The 16,837-nt window shown below is 47.3% G+C and overlaps 1 protein-coding gene across 1 annotated transcript; it reads left to right on the top strand.

The window, feature by feature from the left end:
- The first annotated feature begins 283 nt into the window (after positions 1 to 283).
- Positions 284 to 16,330, top strand: PRCC (proline rich mitotic checkpoint control factor). Its single transcript, XM_074938489.1, has 7 exons — positions 284 to 1,048; positions 4,579 to 4,626; positions 6,610 to 7,194; positions 8,613 to 8,708; positions 10,576 to 10,719; positions 12,596 to 12,661; positions 14,680 to 16,330. The coding sequence occupies exons 1-7, from the start codon at positions 548 to 550 to the stop codon at positions 14,764 to 14,766; spliced, it is 1,527 nt and encodes a 508-aa protein (XP_074794590.1). The 5' UTR covers positions 284 to 547; the 3' UTR covers positions 14,767 to 16,330.
- Positions 16,331 to 16,837: the final 507 nt, after the last annotated feature.

Raw genomic sequence — 16,837 nt, 5'->3', positions numbered from 1 at the left:
CAGCAAGGGCGTTTTGCCGCGGTGCACTCTGGGATTGGTAGTCTTCCCCGACTGAATGGGTCCGTTAACCGCCCGTCTGCCGCGGTGCATTCTGGGAGTTTCAGTCTTCGAGAGAGGCGACGGTAATGTCGTCACTACCGGTAGCCGCGGTGCAGGCTGGGAGTGGTCGTCCCACCTTTGGGTGAGTATGGACTCCACGTCCCGAGGTGCAGCGCGGCGACCCCACTGCGGAGAGCCAATGGGGCTCGGCCGCGGTGCCCTCTGGGAGTTGTAGTTTTGTTGTGCTGAGGGGGGCTCTCGGCAGCCATTAGCTGTGTGCGCGCGCTGGGCTGGCTGAGAGCGGCTGGGTCGGAGCCTTCGCCTCCCCTTTCCACCCGGGGGTGGAGCTGCCATGGCGGCCTGCGCGGCTTAGCCCCGCTCCCCTCCACCCCCCAGCTCCGGGAACGGCGGAAGCGGGCGCGGCCTAGTCGCGCGGGCGGATCCCCGGGCTCGCGTAGCGGCCGCTGCCGCCCAGGGCTTCCCCTCGGCCGGCCGCGGGGCGGGGGCCATGTCCCTAGTGGCCTATGGCAGCAGTGAAGAGGAGAGCGATGCGGAGGAGGCCTCCGGCGAGGAAGAGGAGGCCCTCCCCGTCCAGCCCCCCCCGGGCAGGGGGCTCTTCTCTGCCCTGCCCCCTCCCAAGCTCCCCCTGCTGCCCCCCCACCAGCTTCTGGGCTCCGGCTTCCCCCTGCTGCCCCCGCCCCACGGGGGGCCGCCCCCTCCCTTCATGCTGGGGCCCCCTCCCTCAGTCCGGGGCTTCAGCACCCCCCCTCCAGGGATGAGCCCGGCCCAGGCCTCTGCTCTGGGGCTGGGCCTGCCTGAGCCAGCAGCCTTGGGGAGCCTGGCGGGGGAGCAGCCCAGGCTTGGGGGGCTCCCCCTGCCCCCGCCCAGGGACCCCACTGGACTGAATCTCCCCCCTCCTGCCATGGCCTGCGCTGCTCCCCCCGGGGCCGGCTCCGGCCTCCCTAAGCCGAAGAAGAGGATTGTGGCGCCCGAGCTGCACAAGGGGGATGTGAGTATGAAATAAAGTCTTGTATTCTGGGGATCCAGTGACGCCTCCACCCCGAGCGGGGGGGCGCCCCCATAAAGAGGCATCTCCCGTAAGGGAATGGGGGGCGCCCCTGGTAGGGAAGTACCCCCTGGGGGAGTGTTCCTGCAACTCTCCCTCTCTTATTGGGGTGATCCTATGGCGGTTTCAGGCGACCGTGAAATGTTGTCCTGACCCCAAGCATCCTAGCACAAGAAGGTGTGGGAAAAAAAGTTGACAATGACATTGCAGCGTCTCAGGGGAGACCTGTCCTAGCTGGCAACTCTAATCCTAAAGTGCTTTGCAGAATTAAGCTGGCATAGAAAGCTTATTTACAATCACAATACAGCAAAACTAGATTATCCGTAAGCTTGTTCGTTAGAAAAGTTAACTAGTTAATGAGTCGAAGCCTGAATCTACCAGTTTTGGAACATCCAAAATAATTTGTATTTTGCTAGCCCAAATTTCACATCAAAACTAAAATTTGTTTATTTAAAACTAATTATCTGAAGGTTTTAGGTTCCCACGGGACACTTAGGTAATAGGTTATCTGTAACTTGCCTTTGTGTTTTCATAGTGTCTCTGATCCCATTGGGTCCTTAAGCACCATGAAATTGCAACTGGTTACGTGCTGTACAATAGGGAGGGGAGGGGAATATTCTTGGTCAAGAACAGAGGGTAACCACTCCCGCAGAAAGTGTCATTCTCAGAGTATGCAGAACTAATGGGACCTCAGTTTCTCTTTTGAAAGAGCCTCCCCAAAACTCATTTCTTTTACCATAAAGGATTAGGGAGATAGTGTTGCTGGGATTCGAACCTTTGATTCTAGGACATACATTTATCAAACCTAATAGTGAAACTAGTTGGGTTTGGACTACTCCCATCAGGAGATACATTGGTTCAGCAATGCCTTCTATTCTGAAAGAATCTGTAATATTTTAGCATAAGGACTTAATTATAAACCATGTGTGGGAATGTGATTGATGTGTATACCAGTAAAATGCAACCTCCTCCTGAGTGGAAAGTGACAGCTTTTTAACAGTGTCCAGCAATCCTATTTAATAAGACTAGGAAAGGAAGTGGAAGAATATCCTAATCCAAGTGCAGTTGTGGCAAAAGCTTAGGGAGGCAGATTGTAGTTAAACCCCACAAAGGGTCAGGACTTTGTTTTAGTCTCTACTGAAAGATGGCATTTTCACTGGCACATTGTCTCCCTGTTCCCTGTCAAGGTGTTACCTATTTTATATTGCCTCTTGTAGGATGCAAAGAATAATCAGCAAAGTCCTGGAGAGACCACAGAGAGCTGCCTGTCTATTTTGAGACAGGCAGCTGCAGGAGGTGGATTCTGACTATGAACTTATAAATAGTTGCAGGGATATAGTTGGTCAGCCAGCATCTTAGCCTTGGGAGAACTGGAACTGTGTCAATGTCAATTCCCCTCTCACCTTGCTAGGAGTCTGCAGGAATGGCATAGGGGACACTCCAGAGTGTATGCTGCTCTCCATAGTCCCAACAACTCAGGGCGCTGGTTTGGCTGTTAAGTGACCTAGCCTAACAAATTCCAGAGCCATAGATCCCTATGCCAAGATGACCAAAATATAAGATATGTGACAGAGAATATCTTGTTGCTATACCTTGGGACTGTTTATAGTGAACTTGAATTTAGTCAAAGCATTGGTAGACAACAGGACAATTCAGATTCATTCCATTTCCCACTGCTTTGCAATGTGCATGTCTCCATCCCAGTTAGGATGATAGGGGGAGGAAATGGCTTCGCTTTAGGTGTGCTCCACTCTGTCCATCTCTAATATCCCTGTGTCATAATCCTCTTATTTCTATCCCTTCTGCTGGCTCCAATGACGATGTACATCTGTTGGGCAATGCAATGTATTGATCAGTCTTGTTAGCAAACTAATTAGAAGTGTTCTCCTCTCTCACATCCCCTGTTTGCTCATTCCCTTCTTCACAGCATCTGGCTGAGAAACAGACATTTCATAATAAAACAGATGCCAACCTATTGCCGTAATGTTAACGAGGAGGCTTATTGACAACTCTTGTGGGATAGCCTTACATGAAAGGGACCTGTTTCTTTTCATGTTTTGATCCATCCCACCCACCCCCATGTAGCAACATATTAACTTTGAACAGTTATGTGGCACAGATTATCACTGGTTGTTATGTTGATGAGTAAGGCTCAATAAAAAGAAATGCATAAAAATGGGGCCATTCTTAATTTTTCACTACTCCGTACCTCTTTTCCATTGTGACAGTCGCCCTAATCCTTCAAACCCCCCCTCAAAATTCCCTTCTTTCACCTTGCGTCCCAACCAGGGAATTCTACCTCAGTTTCTGCTTCAGCATATCAGAATTTACATGATGAGTTCTGTTTTAACTCTCCTTGTCTGTTTACTTTATCTAGCTTCATGTTCTACATTTGTATAATTTAGGTAGTAAACTGGGCTATGTCTCCCTTAATCTCTGTAAATTGCCATGGAAAGCTATAGGACTGTATACCTCTTTAGGGCTGGATTCTCTTGTACAGTAAGCCCCCTTTATGATGGCAGAGCGTGGAAAGGGGCCTAGAGCGTAAGAGAATCAGTCTCCAGACACTAATTTCTAATGGGACTTGGGTGTCCAAAACGTCTAAGCACCTTTGAAAAATCTCCATCCTAAATTACCAGATCCACAATGTTATGAGTTTGTGTTTCCATTTCGGTTTACATTGTCTAAACACAAAAGCAGAGGGCTGTCAGTTTTGGGGTTGGCATTTTGTGATTTCAAAACAGAGCCTGACTTATAAAAGACTCAAACTGAGTTTTGCCTCAATGTTTTGTTTCTTATATTAAAAAAACAACAGCAAAAAACTTTAAAATGCCAGAGCTGTTGGTACTCGGTGTACTAATCACTGGTGAGCAGCTAAATATGTGTAAGCCTCTCATTTTCTCCCACTCACTCCTGCATTGTAAATGTATTAAAATGACAGTCTTAAAATTTTAAATCCTGACTTAATTTTAAGTAAATGGGTTTTTTTGGTCCACATACCATACAGATGAAATTGATCTTAAGTTGGACAAAACATTGTTCAGTTGTGTTGAAATTGCTCTTATGAGATTTAAAGAACTAACGCCAGTGTACCAGTTTATATAGCTATAGTTTTTACAGTAGCGTAGTGCTTTATACATGGCCATGTCCAAACTGCATTAGTTACAACTGTTGCTAAACGTAGCCGCAAGTAGCACAGTCTTACTTCCATTGTGGACAGTTTGCTTATCTCTCATGTAGTAACCAGGGCTGGCTTTCAATGAGACAGCACTTCTTGACCTGATCTCCTCATATCAACTGGACTGGAGGTGAAAGAACTTCGATCTCCTACCGCTTGTTCAGCAGGCCCTACTGCTAACATGATCTCTTTGATAATGAGTACATTTATTCTATTTTTTTTTTTTTTTTTTTTTTTTTTTTTTACTGTCACAAGTGCTACTTAAATTGGTTTTTTTTTTTTTTTTCTTTCTCAGTCAGATTCAGAGGAAGATGAACCAGCAAAGAAGAAAAACTCTCTTCAGGTAATGACTTAAAATGTAATTCTCAAACTTATACTTCCTGTGGAAGCAACTTGATTGTCACAATCTTGGGCTTACAGCTGGGGCCCTCAGGCAGCCCCCTATCAGGACTAAGGGGGCACTAGTGTACAGTAGCAAACTGCCAGAGTTGCTAAAGGAGACTATTTTTGTGGCATACAAGTATGGTATATTCAGGTTCTACAACAACTGGTTAGGCTGCTACTAAAACTTAATCAGGCAGTTGAATCAAGTTGCCACAGGTTAGATGACATATGAAACTTAATCTATAGTAGCAAACAGAATCATTGGCTGACAGTCAAGTCACTTGGAACTCTGAACCTGCTGCCAAGCCCATAAAAATGAGGGAAAGTAATCAGACACTTGATTATCAAAATGCAGCAGACTTCAAAGTACTGTACTTCAGAAAAATGATTATAAACCCAACCCTGCTGCTTTTGAGATCGAGGCATTTCATTGACTTCAAAATGGATGGCCTTTTGGTCAAGGCACCGGAATGGGACTTGGGAATTGTAGGTTCAGTTCCTGGCTCTGTCGTAGACTCTCTGTGACACCTTAGGGACTTAGTTCCTGATCCTGCAACTTCTTGCACTTTGGCAGCAAGACCCCTAAGGGTCCATTTCTTTATTACTTAGCCAAATTACTTAGACCTCCACTGACAAGCTGGATACTTCAGTGTTTTCAAACTACCAGCCAAGAAAACCCTATTTCCAGAGATTGGTGGTAGTTCCTAATAGAAGCAACATTTAGAAAAGAGTCGTGTACTTGCATCTGCAAGTAGCTTGGATAAACAGGAGAACTGAAGGTAACAAGTTTATTGCTTCCTGTCCTATATGGGTCTTAACATTGTTCAGGAGTGGCTGATCTATTTAAAAACACCGGTCATGAGAGGCAGTGTGGCCTAGTGCATAGAATCTGGGACTGGGACTCAGGAGACCTGGGTTCTTTTTCTGGCTCTGCTACTGGCCTGGTGGGTGACCTTGGTCAAGTGGTTTCACCGCTCTGTGCCTCAGTTTCCCTTCTGTAGAATGGGGATAATGATAGTGACCTCCTTTGTAAAGTACTTTGAGATCTAATCACTGCATGCTCAAAAGCATGGTGCTGTCGGGACAATCTTTAGTGTCTTGCTCCCCCCAGTATTCTGCCTCCCATTGCTTTCAGGTGTGAACTTGATGATGGAATTTATTATGACTTATATGACGATAGCTCTGAAGGGCCCCAGTCATGGCTCAGGGCCTCATTGTGCTAGGATGACAAACACAGCAGAGATTCTCCCAACCCTGACCACTTACACACTATTCATGCTTAGATTGCAGGCCTGCAGGGTGAAGACTAAGCTGTGTGGTGTGAAAAGCTGGCACAAATGCACAATTCTTCAATCTTTCCCTTACTTGCAATCAGCCTGTATATATGAAAGTTGGATTAAACCCCAAACTGGAGGGTCTAAGGCAGTGGTGGGCAGGCTACAGGTTGCCCACCACTGGTCTAAGGTGTAAGTGATCAAATACCTTTCTTAAAAGGTTTCTTTAGGATAATGCTCTGAACAGTGCTTTAATTTGGAGAACGTAGACTGATGCCTTTGAGAGCTATACATTCCCTGAAAAGCCCTCTTATTTTTGGATAAGGAAGCCTCTGGCATTTTTCCCCTCTCCATTGTAGAAGTGAAATAAAGCTTCAGTTCACTGCGCTAGCATTCAGCAAAAACCCCTTACGACCGTTCCTGTTGCTCTGGTCTGTCAGATTTTTCTGTCACTGCTTCAAAGCAGAATATAGCCTCCTTTGTATCTCAGGCCAATGTAATTTTCAGTCCCTGCAGTGCACGCTGAGTAGTGGGGGTGCCCATTGGCAAGATTAGATAAAGTGAAATGGGGGTAGATATAGGGCACTGGGTTAAGAAAATATAAACTCGCTCATCTATTTTCTTGTCTCCTGTTTTTATGAACCATATTTTCTGAATGAAACCATCAGGGACTCAGCGAGGGCTCTGGCTTGTCTGCTTTGCTTCCTCAACCCAAAAACTTGACGGTGAAAGAGACAAACCGGTTGCTTTTGCCCTATGCTTTCTCGAGGAAAGCAGCAGAAAATGCCTCTGAGTCGAAACCAGCTAAGGCTCCAATGTCCTCCTCCAAGCCAAAACCTCTGTCCAAGCCAGCAGTGGCCACGACTCCTTCGCCATCTGCCATCAAGGCAGCTGCCAAGAGTGCTGCCCTACAGGTGACCAAGCAGATCACCCAGGAGGAGGATGACAGTGACGAAGAGCTAGAGCCAGAGAACTTCTTTTCTTTGTCTGACAAAAGTGAGCCCAGCGTGGTCAGCGCGGAGACGTACGTGTATTCCGGCACCGTGGTGACAGAGGATCTGCCCCCTGGGACGGAGCCAGAGCCTGAATTCCAGGATGCTGCCGCTAATGCCCCTCTGGAGTTCAAGACGGCTGCGGGTTCAAGCACCACTCAGCACAGCTGGGCCCCCAAACCCGGAGAAGACTATGGCAACCAGCCTTTTAACCAGTTCCCTGGCTACAGCGATGCCAGTGCCCCGGGGGCATACTATCAGGTAAGAACCAGGATTACCAATGGGGAAAACACAATGGGCTTGGTTTCAAAAGTAGCCTTTGAATTGGTGCTTTGAATTACCTACCAGAGCAGGTTATAGCCTTGGAGATTGAGCCTGTGCGAACTCTTTCAGGCTAAACACCCCCAGCACACTGAGGCCCCTGCTGTGAGGAGTTCTCAAGGCGTGACTGCAGTATAAATGTTTACCTAACTTTTGAAATGCATCCACAGAATTGCACCTGCCATTGTCTGGGTGCAAAATCTGGGGCCTGTTCAAGGCCATTTCAAAACCTGGGGGCAGTGTCTGAGACAGGAGTGGTTCTTACTGATCCAGCAGGAGGGTTATGCTGGGGAGGTAGCAGTTGAGTACATGTAGCCAATAATAGATCTTAAAGGGGGGGAAATGGTGTGTGTGTCCTATTTGCTGCTTCATAATGTCTGAAGGTGGGCTAGAAAGTTCTTTAAGGTCTTTAGGGTGGTTTTTTTAACTGTTAGGTTAAGGAAATGAGGAAGCATACACCACACCCAGCTCACACTGCAAGGGTAGTTATGCAGGTTGAATGTAGTTCCCAGAATGGGATCCTAGGAGTTACCATCTCTGCTCTTGCAGAAGGTCCCCTGGGTTCTTGGACTTGGTTTTACTACATCTCCAAATGACTGTCATTAGCACAGCACCTCCTCACACTGTACTGGGGTATTGGTTTGATTGGCTCTTCCTACTGAGTTGTCATGTACTGAAATGCCAACCCTTCTTCTAGAGCCTTCGGAGTCTGCTTTTGTGGTCTCACCTGCCAGCATTAACCCCCCATTAATCTACTTTCCACATGAAGCCCAAGGGCAGGGAGAAAACATTAACAGATTGTCTGCGTAGTGGAGTTCAGGAGCTCCCCAAATATTTACGGAGTCCTTTTGAGTGCAGGAGGAAATCCACACGTCAGTTTATACTGAAAGTATGGAAAGGTGCAGTGGAACAGTACATCAGAGTGTTGGGATGGGAACACTTGAGGTGGGGTTGTGAAAACACAAAGCTATGGCTCTAGCCAGAGGGGAACTGATTGCAGTCTAAGGTACTAGTCGCTACGTACACATGTGTAAAGTGCCACTCAGTCCAATGGCGCTGCCAAAGTAGTGATGAACTGGGGACAAGTGCTTACAGCAGGATGCAGTCCCCCTGAGTGGGGAAATAAATTCTCTTGTTGGGCTCAGGGCAAGGCACGTGCATGCCTCCTCATGGGCATCAACAGGCTAACACATCTTTAAGGTCAGGTGATATCTCTGAAGGCGGCCTTTTAAAGGTACCTCATCCTGAGGGCATCTGGTTCCAGATCCAATGCTGCATCTTGGCATCTGTGTCCAGTTTTGTTCCAGTAGCTGTCTGATCACACCTTGATGACAAACCTATTCTCCTCTCGATTACAGGATTACTACCCCAGTGGCTATTACCCAGAGATGGATCCAGCCCTAGGACCAGCACAGGAGATGAGCACCGATTCGTCCTTCATGGATGATGAAGCGGTTGGCATTTATTATATATCCTACCACAGAGTTCACATTTAGATGCTATGGGGTTATAGGAACATGGGATCTGCTTGGCAGCTCAAAACACTGACCTCTCAAGCCTGGTGCCTCGCTACTTGCCATGCCAGATCTGGCTGTTGTTCTTTCAGGTCTAGCGTCCTGTTATGGGCAGTGGTCGATACCTGCTGCTGCCCACTTCCGCTCCCTTAAAGTACACACAGTCAGTCTGGTAATACCATATGTCATGGGGAAAAGGAAGAATTCCTTAATGTAATAATAATACATTTGCTTTAAATGGTGTTGAGTGCCTTACAAAGACATTACCCACCCCCATCCCCCAATCTGGATAAGCAACATAGCCAAACAAGAAACGATCAGAAGCAGTATTAACATTGACTGATCTCACACCAGTCCCCAGAAATAAATAAATTTCCCCTGCTAAGGAAACTAACTCTGGGTTGTAAGTCAGGGGAGCTCTGCTGACTTTGGTGGAGCTACAGTGGTTTATGGTGAAGTCAGTGGAGCTACATCAGCTGAGAATCTGGCCTTGTTGCCTGTACGTAAGAATGATCATACTGAGTCAGACCAGTCGTCTATCTAGCCCAGTATCCTGCCCCCCGGCAGTGGCCAATGCCAGGTGCTTCAAAGGGAATTAACAGCACAGGGCAATCATCAAGTGATGCATCCTCTGTCCTTCAGTCCTAGGATCTGGCATTCAGAGGCTTAGGGACACCCAGAGCATGGGGTTGCATCCCCAATCATCTTGGCTAATAGCCATTGATGAGCCTATCCTCCATGAACTGATCTAATTCTTGTGTTTATGTTCTTGGAAGAATGTTTGCCAAAGCCTGTGGCCCTGACCACTAGGTATGGTATTAGGCTTTCCTGCCTTTTTCCTCTTATACTAGTCCTCGTTATGAGATCACTGATTGCAAGATGGGCAGCTCAGAAGCACTTTTTCTCACACCCCAGCCCCTTCCAGTGATCTTTAGATCTTCTGCTCTAGGTGATCTGGTTTGCTTTATAAGCTGATATCAGATATTTCCAGCAGGAGACAATCCAGCAAGTCCAGCGTAATCTTCACTCAGGATGTAGCAAGGAGTGGATGTCACACACAACACGGTGTGGTGTGCACAGGTGCTAGCTGGCTTACAACTGCAAAGCAATACAAAAACTGCAGCTAAAAGACCTTGGATCTACCTTACTTAATGCAGCAATGTGCGTCATTCATGTCCCAGGGCTCAGCAGCTTCAGCTCAAAATCCATTTGAAATGTACCACAGATTGCTGCCACTCTCCAGAAACTGCCAGCAAAGCTGGCATCTGGAATCGAATGATGCTGCAGAAAGCACTGGGTGTTGTGTGCAATTCCCTTCCAGCAACCTCAGCTCATTCCATATGCCACCACCCTGCTGTGTTGTTTTGGAGATCTGTTCAGTTGTGTAAGATGCACTTGCCAGTGGCAACATTTTCAGTGCTTCCTTGACTCTTAGAGTGGAGGGTGTGAAAGCCAGGACTGCTCAGTTCTGTTCCTGGCTTTGCCAGTGTCTACGGGCAAATGTCTTCACTTGCTGCTGTCTCTCCATATTTAAAATATATTTCCCTACCTCATGGGTTAGGTGTGGGGGAGAGAGTTTGTGGGCTCTCTGTAAAGAGCTTTGAGGTCTGTTGATCTGTAGAAGAGCAGAGTTATACTATAAACAAAGAACTCTCTGACTGGGAAGATGAGCATGGTCGTGGCCCAGCACCTCAGATGATAAGCTGGATCATTCCAAGCCCCAGTCACCTTTGTTTGGTACGGTGTATCAGAGCCATCTAATATGAGCGTAATTCTTTTCTGACCTTTGTTTTAATTCCTCTCTCAGTTCAAGCGTCTCCAAGGTAAACGGAACCGTGGGAGGGAAGAGATCAACTTTGTGGAGATCAAAGGGGATGATCAGCTGAGTGGAGCCCAGCAATGGATGACCAAATCCTTAACAGAGGAGAAGACCATGAAATCTTTCAGCAAGGTATGAATAGGATGTATTGCCTAGTGGGTAGAGCACTGGACCAGGATGCAAAGGGTCTGCCTTCAGGTCCCAACTCAGCCCCAGACCAGGGGCAAGTCATTTCATCGACTTTGTGTCCCAGTTCCCCATCTGTAAAACGGGGATGTTGAGGATAAAATCCATTAATGATTGTGAGCCGCTCAGGTGCGGGTCAGATAAATAGATGGGTAGCAGAGGGATGGCAAGCCACAGGGCTGCTGTTCGGCTGTCCCTTCAGAGCCTTAGGGAACTTGTTTTCACCTCTCTGAATTGCATTGGTGAGACCAATACTGCATTCATTTCTTGTGCTCGCGTTTTGAAAGGAATGTTGAAAAATTGGAGAGGGTGCAGAGAAGATCTACAAAAATGATTTGAGGCCTGGAGAAAATCTCTTACAAGTGAGAGACTTTAGTTGATCAAAAAGATCAAAAGATGACTTGATTATGGTGTAGAGCACTTAGATGGGGAGAAAACACTGCGTACTCAAGGGCTCTTCAGTCAAGCAGAAAGAGACAGAACAAGAACCAATGGCTGGAAGTTAAAGCCAGACCGATACAAATTAGACATAACATGCACCATCAGGAGCAAATGGCCAAGAGGAGTGGTGGATTCTCCATTTCTTGAACTTGTCACATCCAGACTGAATACTTTTCTGGAAGATGCTTTAGCCAAACACAAGTTATTGGGTTCAACACAGGGGTAGCTGGGTGAGCGTCTCTGGCCTTCGAAATACATGAGATCAGACTAGGTGATGTAGTGCGGTCCTTGTGGCCTTACAATCTGTGAATCTAATGTAGAGGGGACTAGAAATTAAAGGATACGCCTTTCCAGTTATCCAGCTGCAAAGGGAAGGGCATCTGGGAAGCAATCAGGCACGCAGTGCAGCCGGTATGGTGGTTCCGTTCCCTAGCTGATCACTGGAAACCAGTGGTCATGGGACAGCAATGAAGTTTGCAGGGAGGTTGTTGGGAATGAACAATTGAAGCAGGAAAGCTCTGGAGATGGCCCCAAAGTGCTACTAGACTTTGGGATAAAGATACTAGAGAGGCAGTTTGCGTCTGCCTTCCCCAACCTCAGTGCTCTGAGTTCAAACCCTGTCAAAGGGAGGAGAGGTAGGGCTGTTTGCTCCTGTAATGGAGCACCTTGAGAACTTAACCCATAGCTAGCTCACTGCTCGGGGTAGGGACCATGCCTTGATTTGTAAGGCACTTGGATCTACAGTTATGTAGGGAGTATGCAACCCTGTATAGAATAGAATGGGAGATCTGGGTTCTATTCCCAGCTTGGCTTTGACTCTTCGTGATCTTGTAACCGATTTCACTTGTCTCTGCTTCCATTCCCCTCTCTGTAAAATGGGTATAACGCCTAGCTTCTGTATATGTTGTGAGGCTTAATCGGTTTTCATGAAATTCAGAGCTCATGGAGGAAGGTGCTGTTTAAGTACAAAGTAATTAGGCACAGCATGGCTGCAGAGCATCTTGAAACAGGTGCTTAGCCCCAGTGTGTGAGCAGTGAAGACTGACTAGAAGCTGCCTCAACATGGGATCTGTTGTTTCATACATTCCAAGGCCAGAGGGGATCATCATGACCATCTAGTCTGACCTCCTGTATAGCACAGGCCAGAGACCTGCCCCACAGTCATTCCTTTTAAACTAGGGCTTATCTTTTAAAAGAAAAAAAAATCACCAGTGATGGAGAATCTACCACAACCCTTATCAAGGGCTTTAAAGCAAACCAGACACTTCTGGTTTCTGCAGCATTGGTTTCTGTCCATGTGACACCATCCCTTGCTGATTTCACTAGCCGGGGCAGTATCCTTCCAGCACTGATAGTCATTTTGAATTTGTTTTTTCTTTAGAAAAAAGGAGAGCAGCCCACAGGACAGCAGAGAAGAAAACACCAGATCACGTACCTGATCCACCAGGTCAGCTGCCTACCGTGGGTGTGAAAACAGCCCTTGACAATGTTACAAATGTGGTATCACTTAAGAGCAGAGAGTATCAGTGGAAATGAGCTGATGGAGTCAATAACTTCTGCAGTTACAAGAGAGAGGCCCCCCAGTGTGTCCTACACCAGGCAGACCTCAATCTATGCACGAAGAATTCCCATTGAAACCTGCAGTGGTTTTTTGGGGGGAATTGAGGGCTGCAGCAAGCTGTATGGGGCAGAGGCCAGGGCTTCCTTTGCTCCTTGCACAGAACTGAGACCACTGTTAAGTGCATCAATAATTTCTGCCCTTGGGTTGAATACATTTGTGGTGTCTTCTGAGATCCCATCCGAGCCCCGAACATTCCTCATCTCTCTCTCGACTCCTGTGTGCCATGCATCTGCCAGAAAGGGTCATTAGAGGGTAATGCAAGTCACTTCCGTTCTGCCTGTTTCCGTCCTCCCCAGCTGGGGTGAACGTGCTGCCTCTGTTGTGCTGTGCTGGCTGGTATATGTATGGCTGATCTGCAGAAGATAAAAGCCCTAGGAGATGACGACAAAGCCACGTGGTAGAGGAGAGTGCAGTGACACCATGTGTGTCTGGAATAGCAGACAGTCTTGATGCTTGTCTGAAGTCACGATTTTGTTGCTCCATGAGCGAAAGCTCAGCCATGGAGCTTTGGCACCAGGCTAATGGGGTTATGCCTATGACATAGGGAAACCGAACAACAGAGGTTGGTCGAGAGGGTTCATGCAAACAGTCTACAGCCTGGACCTCCCTTTGGCAAGCTTGGCAGTAAGTGCATCAAGGCTGGTTCCTGTGCAACTTCTCTGGATTCCCCAGATGCTTGATTAGGTGTGCCAGCCTCTCAGTGGGCAGCACAGCTGTAACACTAGGAAAAGCCATGCCCAGGCCAGAGGGAAAGGTGAGGATCCTGACAGACAGTACCTCCTAAAGGCATTTCTGGTAGATCCCAGATAACTCCCCTGACCTCCCCCCCTGCCACCCCCACCCCACCGGCAATCCTCCCGCCTCATCTGGGGCTGTATGTAATGGGACCAAATGCAGAAGCCAGTCGTGTCTTGCCACTAGATGGCAGAGGGTCTCCTGTTGCTGGGATGTCATCGCCATCACTTCTGGCTTCCTGGCTGGAGGGTGAGGGTGTCAGTGCAGTTGCATTCCTCAGGAGAATATTTTCTCCTCCCACCTGAGACCCAGCACCCTGATGTGGAGCTTTAGAGAGATGGTTTGTCATAGGTTTGTGTTTGGAGGTCAGTGGCGTGAGGCCACTGGGTTAGCCACCCACTGTTAGAGTTGGCTGAAGGGAGTGTTGACTAGTGGTTAGAACGGGGGCCTGAGAGTCTGGACTCCTGGGGTCTTTCCTGGCTCTGTGGCACATTAACCTACTGTGGCCCCCGTCCTCTCAGTGTGCGGAGTGGTGGAATGCCTGCGCCACTGGGCTTTTGAGACTTGATGTGTGTCTGTGATTGAACCTTTTGGGGAGTCTCCGAGGTGAGACCTCTAAAAAAACTAGCTGCTGCAGGAAATGGTTCTGTAGAATCAGCACTGAGCCAGTGTCCCAGCACAAGTTGAAGGGTGCTGTGCTGCTGTGGATGGGACTTAAACCACAGGGCCTGGCCACTTGGGGCCACTTAAGGACCCCATGGCACTTTTCATATGACTAGGGACTCCGAGCATTGTTCCAGCTTGGCTTGTCTACATCAAGATCTCTATCAGGATATTTATATTACACCAGTGGTTTTCAACCTGTGGTCCGCATACCCCTGGGGGTCTGAAGACTACGTCTAAGATTTCCAAAGTGGGCTGCATCGCCCTTTGACATTTTTTAGGGGTCCACAAATGAAAAACAATTGAAATCCCATAACCGTGGTACCAGAGAACTAACTAAAGTGCTCTGAGCTTCTCATTGTGAAGTGGCAGAGAAGGGCAAAGGACTATTAAAACTATGAACAACTGTTCTGATTTTGATCTATTCTCCACCCCCTTTTCTGCAGGCGAAGGAGCGAGAGTTGGAACTGAAAAACACATGGTCCGAAAACAAACTCAGCCGGCGTCAGACCCAAGCCAAATATGGATTTTAGCACCTCTCCTATTCTGTGGGCATTAGCCCAGATGACCTACCATGTCAGACTCCTCCTGGCCTACCAGGAATTGAGGAGGCCCCTGGATCTAACTGTGTGGGTGGGAGGATACAGCACTCCCCTGTCTGTGAAGAGAAGGGTTTAATACTAACCATTTCTGAAACCCACGCTGTAATTTTTTTAATGATAATGTAGAAGGCTCAAATCAAGTCTGGTTCGTGCAGCTGGGGACTCTAGCACCGGACAGCCACAGGCTTGTCCAAAGAGGACATGACTGGCGCAAAGTTTTGAGCTCTCGTCCTGTAGGTGTACAGACTACCAATTTTTTTCTTTAGTCACCAGAACCTTAGGTAGAGTCTCAATAAATTTCCAAGTCCAACACTGCTCCTTTCTTTGGACCTACCGTGTGTCAAGAGTGTAATTTCCTTTCTGAAAGGCAGTTTCAAGGGCAAACTTTTTGTATTATTATTATGACTATTATTTGAAAAACCCTTTGGGACAGTTCAGTTTGTACTTGTGTAGACACATTTCTCTTCTTACAAGCAATCTCAGCAGGTTTGAAGTGTGTCTGGTTCTTTTGTTTTCCTTGCCATGCCCTCCTGTAAATTGAGTCACTTTTGAGGGGACATTTTTATTTTCAAGGTCGATGTTGGCTAACAAGACGGTGCTTGTTTCAGTTTGAAAACAGCGCACAGATACCCCCAATCTCTGGACTCCGCGGAAGATATTCTGGTTTCCTCTGCCAGCACAAGAAGCTATTGTAAGCTCTGGGACATATAAGAATGGGGTAGGTGTGGGTGTGTGTCCCCAACCCAAGGCCCAGAGCGCTGTAAAAATCTGATGCAAATGCTAGTTGAATCCAAGTATTTCTGGGGTGAGATGGTGCCCTGCAGCTCGCAGCGAACTGAAGTCACCGCAGTATTTCCTGTAATAATCCAAACCTAGGCAAAAGCTGCCTACAGCACAAGTTTTTAACCTATCCGCCTATCTCTATAACGCCTAGTTCCTGCTGAGGCACCAACTCTGGTTTAAATGTTAACTCCACCCACCTGGCTGGAAAAGGGAGGCAATGTCTTGACTTAAACTTGTTTCACAGAACACTTGAAAAATGAGTTTCTTCATTTCACTTAAGATGGTGGACTTCCCAGAGGCAGAGACGGGCATGTCTGCAAATAGTACACAGGCCAGCTATTCAGATATGTGTGTATCTGTTCATTCTTGCTGGCCTCACTTCCTAGTTCATTGTTTGCTGCTGAACTCTTATGATGCTGAAGCAAGGAGCGAGTCGGTCCAGTTCTTTAAGTTACATTCCCAACATCAAAGGTTTTATTTGTTGTACCACAACTAAAGCAGTTAATTGCGGCAATTCCATTGAGGAAAACGCCAAAGGGCAACTTGCTCCCATCTACCCTGTCCCCCCCCCTCCAAAGAAAAGGACATGGTAAATGAAGTCTGACAGTATTTTAAAATCAGATTTATAGGTTAGTTCCCTGGATGTTTTAGTACTTTGCAAAGCCCGTTTTGAGTGTTCCAATGACCAGAATAAAGTTACTGTTGAGTAATTTATTCCTATCTTATCTGTACAGTGAAATCCTCTGAAAAGAGATTTGATAAAGGAATAAAACTTTTAAACGAACCAAACCACCCCTCTGGTTGCCTCTCCAGGGGATGGGATTGTTCACACCCTCTTGTCATTCTCAGGAACTGGACTGGCACAGGAGTGATTAGATCTTACCAGTTTTAATACTGAACCCACAGGGCCTGACTCCTGTGCACCAAGGCCCGGTTGCACCCTACTGGCATGGAGCTTTACAATGGATACCGCTGTAACTTACACCTGCGGCACTGGGGTGTAGATTTCCTACATGCCTGAATGATGCAGTTGTACTGACGTAAGTCTATAGTGTAGACCCAGCCTTAGTCTTAATGGGAATCAAGGCCAGGACCCTGAACAGCTGAGACTACTCTAAACATATACACAGGCGACTTTGTGCCTGAGTCTTGGCAGTCTTTCTACATCGGAGACTAGGAGGTGACCTTGCTGGGCAAAAGGTGGAAACCAAAACTGTTC

This window comes from Natator depressus, chromosome 24 (genome assembly GCF_965152275.1).
Source record: "Natator depressus isolate rNatDep1 chromosome 24, rNatDep2.hap1, whole genome shotgun sequence".
In the NCBI taxonomy this organism is placed as follows: domain Eukaryota; kingdom Metazoa; phylum Chordata; order Testudines; family Cheloniidae; genus Natator; species Natator depressus.
Note: the sequence above shows the minus strand (reverse complement) of the source record. Positions and strands in the feature narration are given on the sequence as shown.

What these genes read in the sequence shown, in the direction of transcription:
- PRCC (XM_074938489.1), top strand. Translation starts at nt 548, where the DNA reads ATGTCCCTAGTGGCCTATGGCAGCAGTGAAGAGGAGAGCGATGCGGAG. An exon ending in CCATGAAATCTTTCAGCAAG is followed by an intron (nt 10,720 to 12,595) that starts GTATGAATAGGA and finishes TTTTTTCTTTAG; the next exon opens with AAAAAAGGAGAGCAGCCCAC. An exon ending in TCACGTACCTGATCCACCAG is followed by an intron (nt 12,662 to 14,679) that starts GTCAGCTGCCTA and finishes CCTTTTCTGCAG; the next exon opens with GCGAAGGAGCGAGAGTTGGA.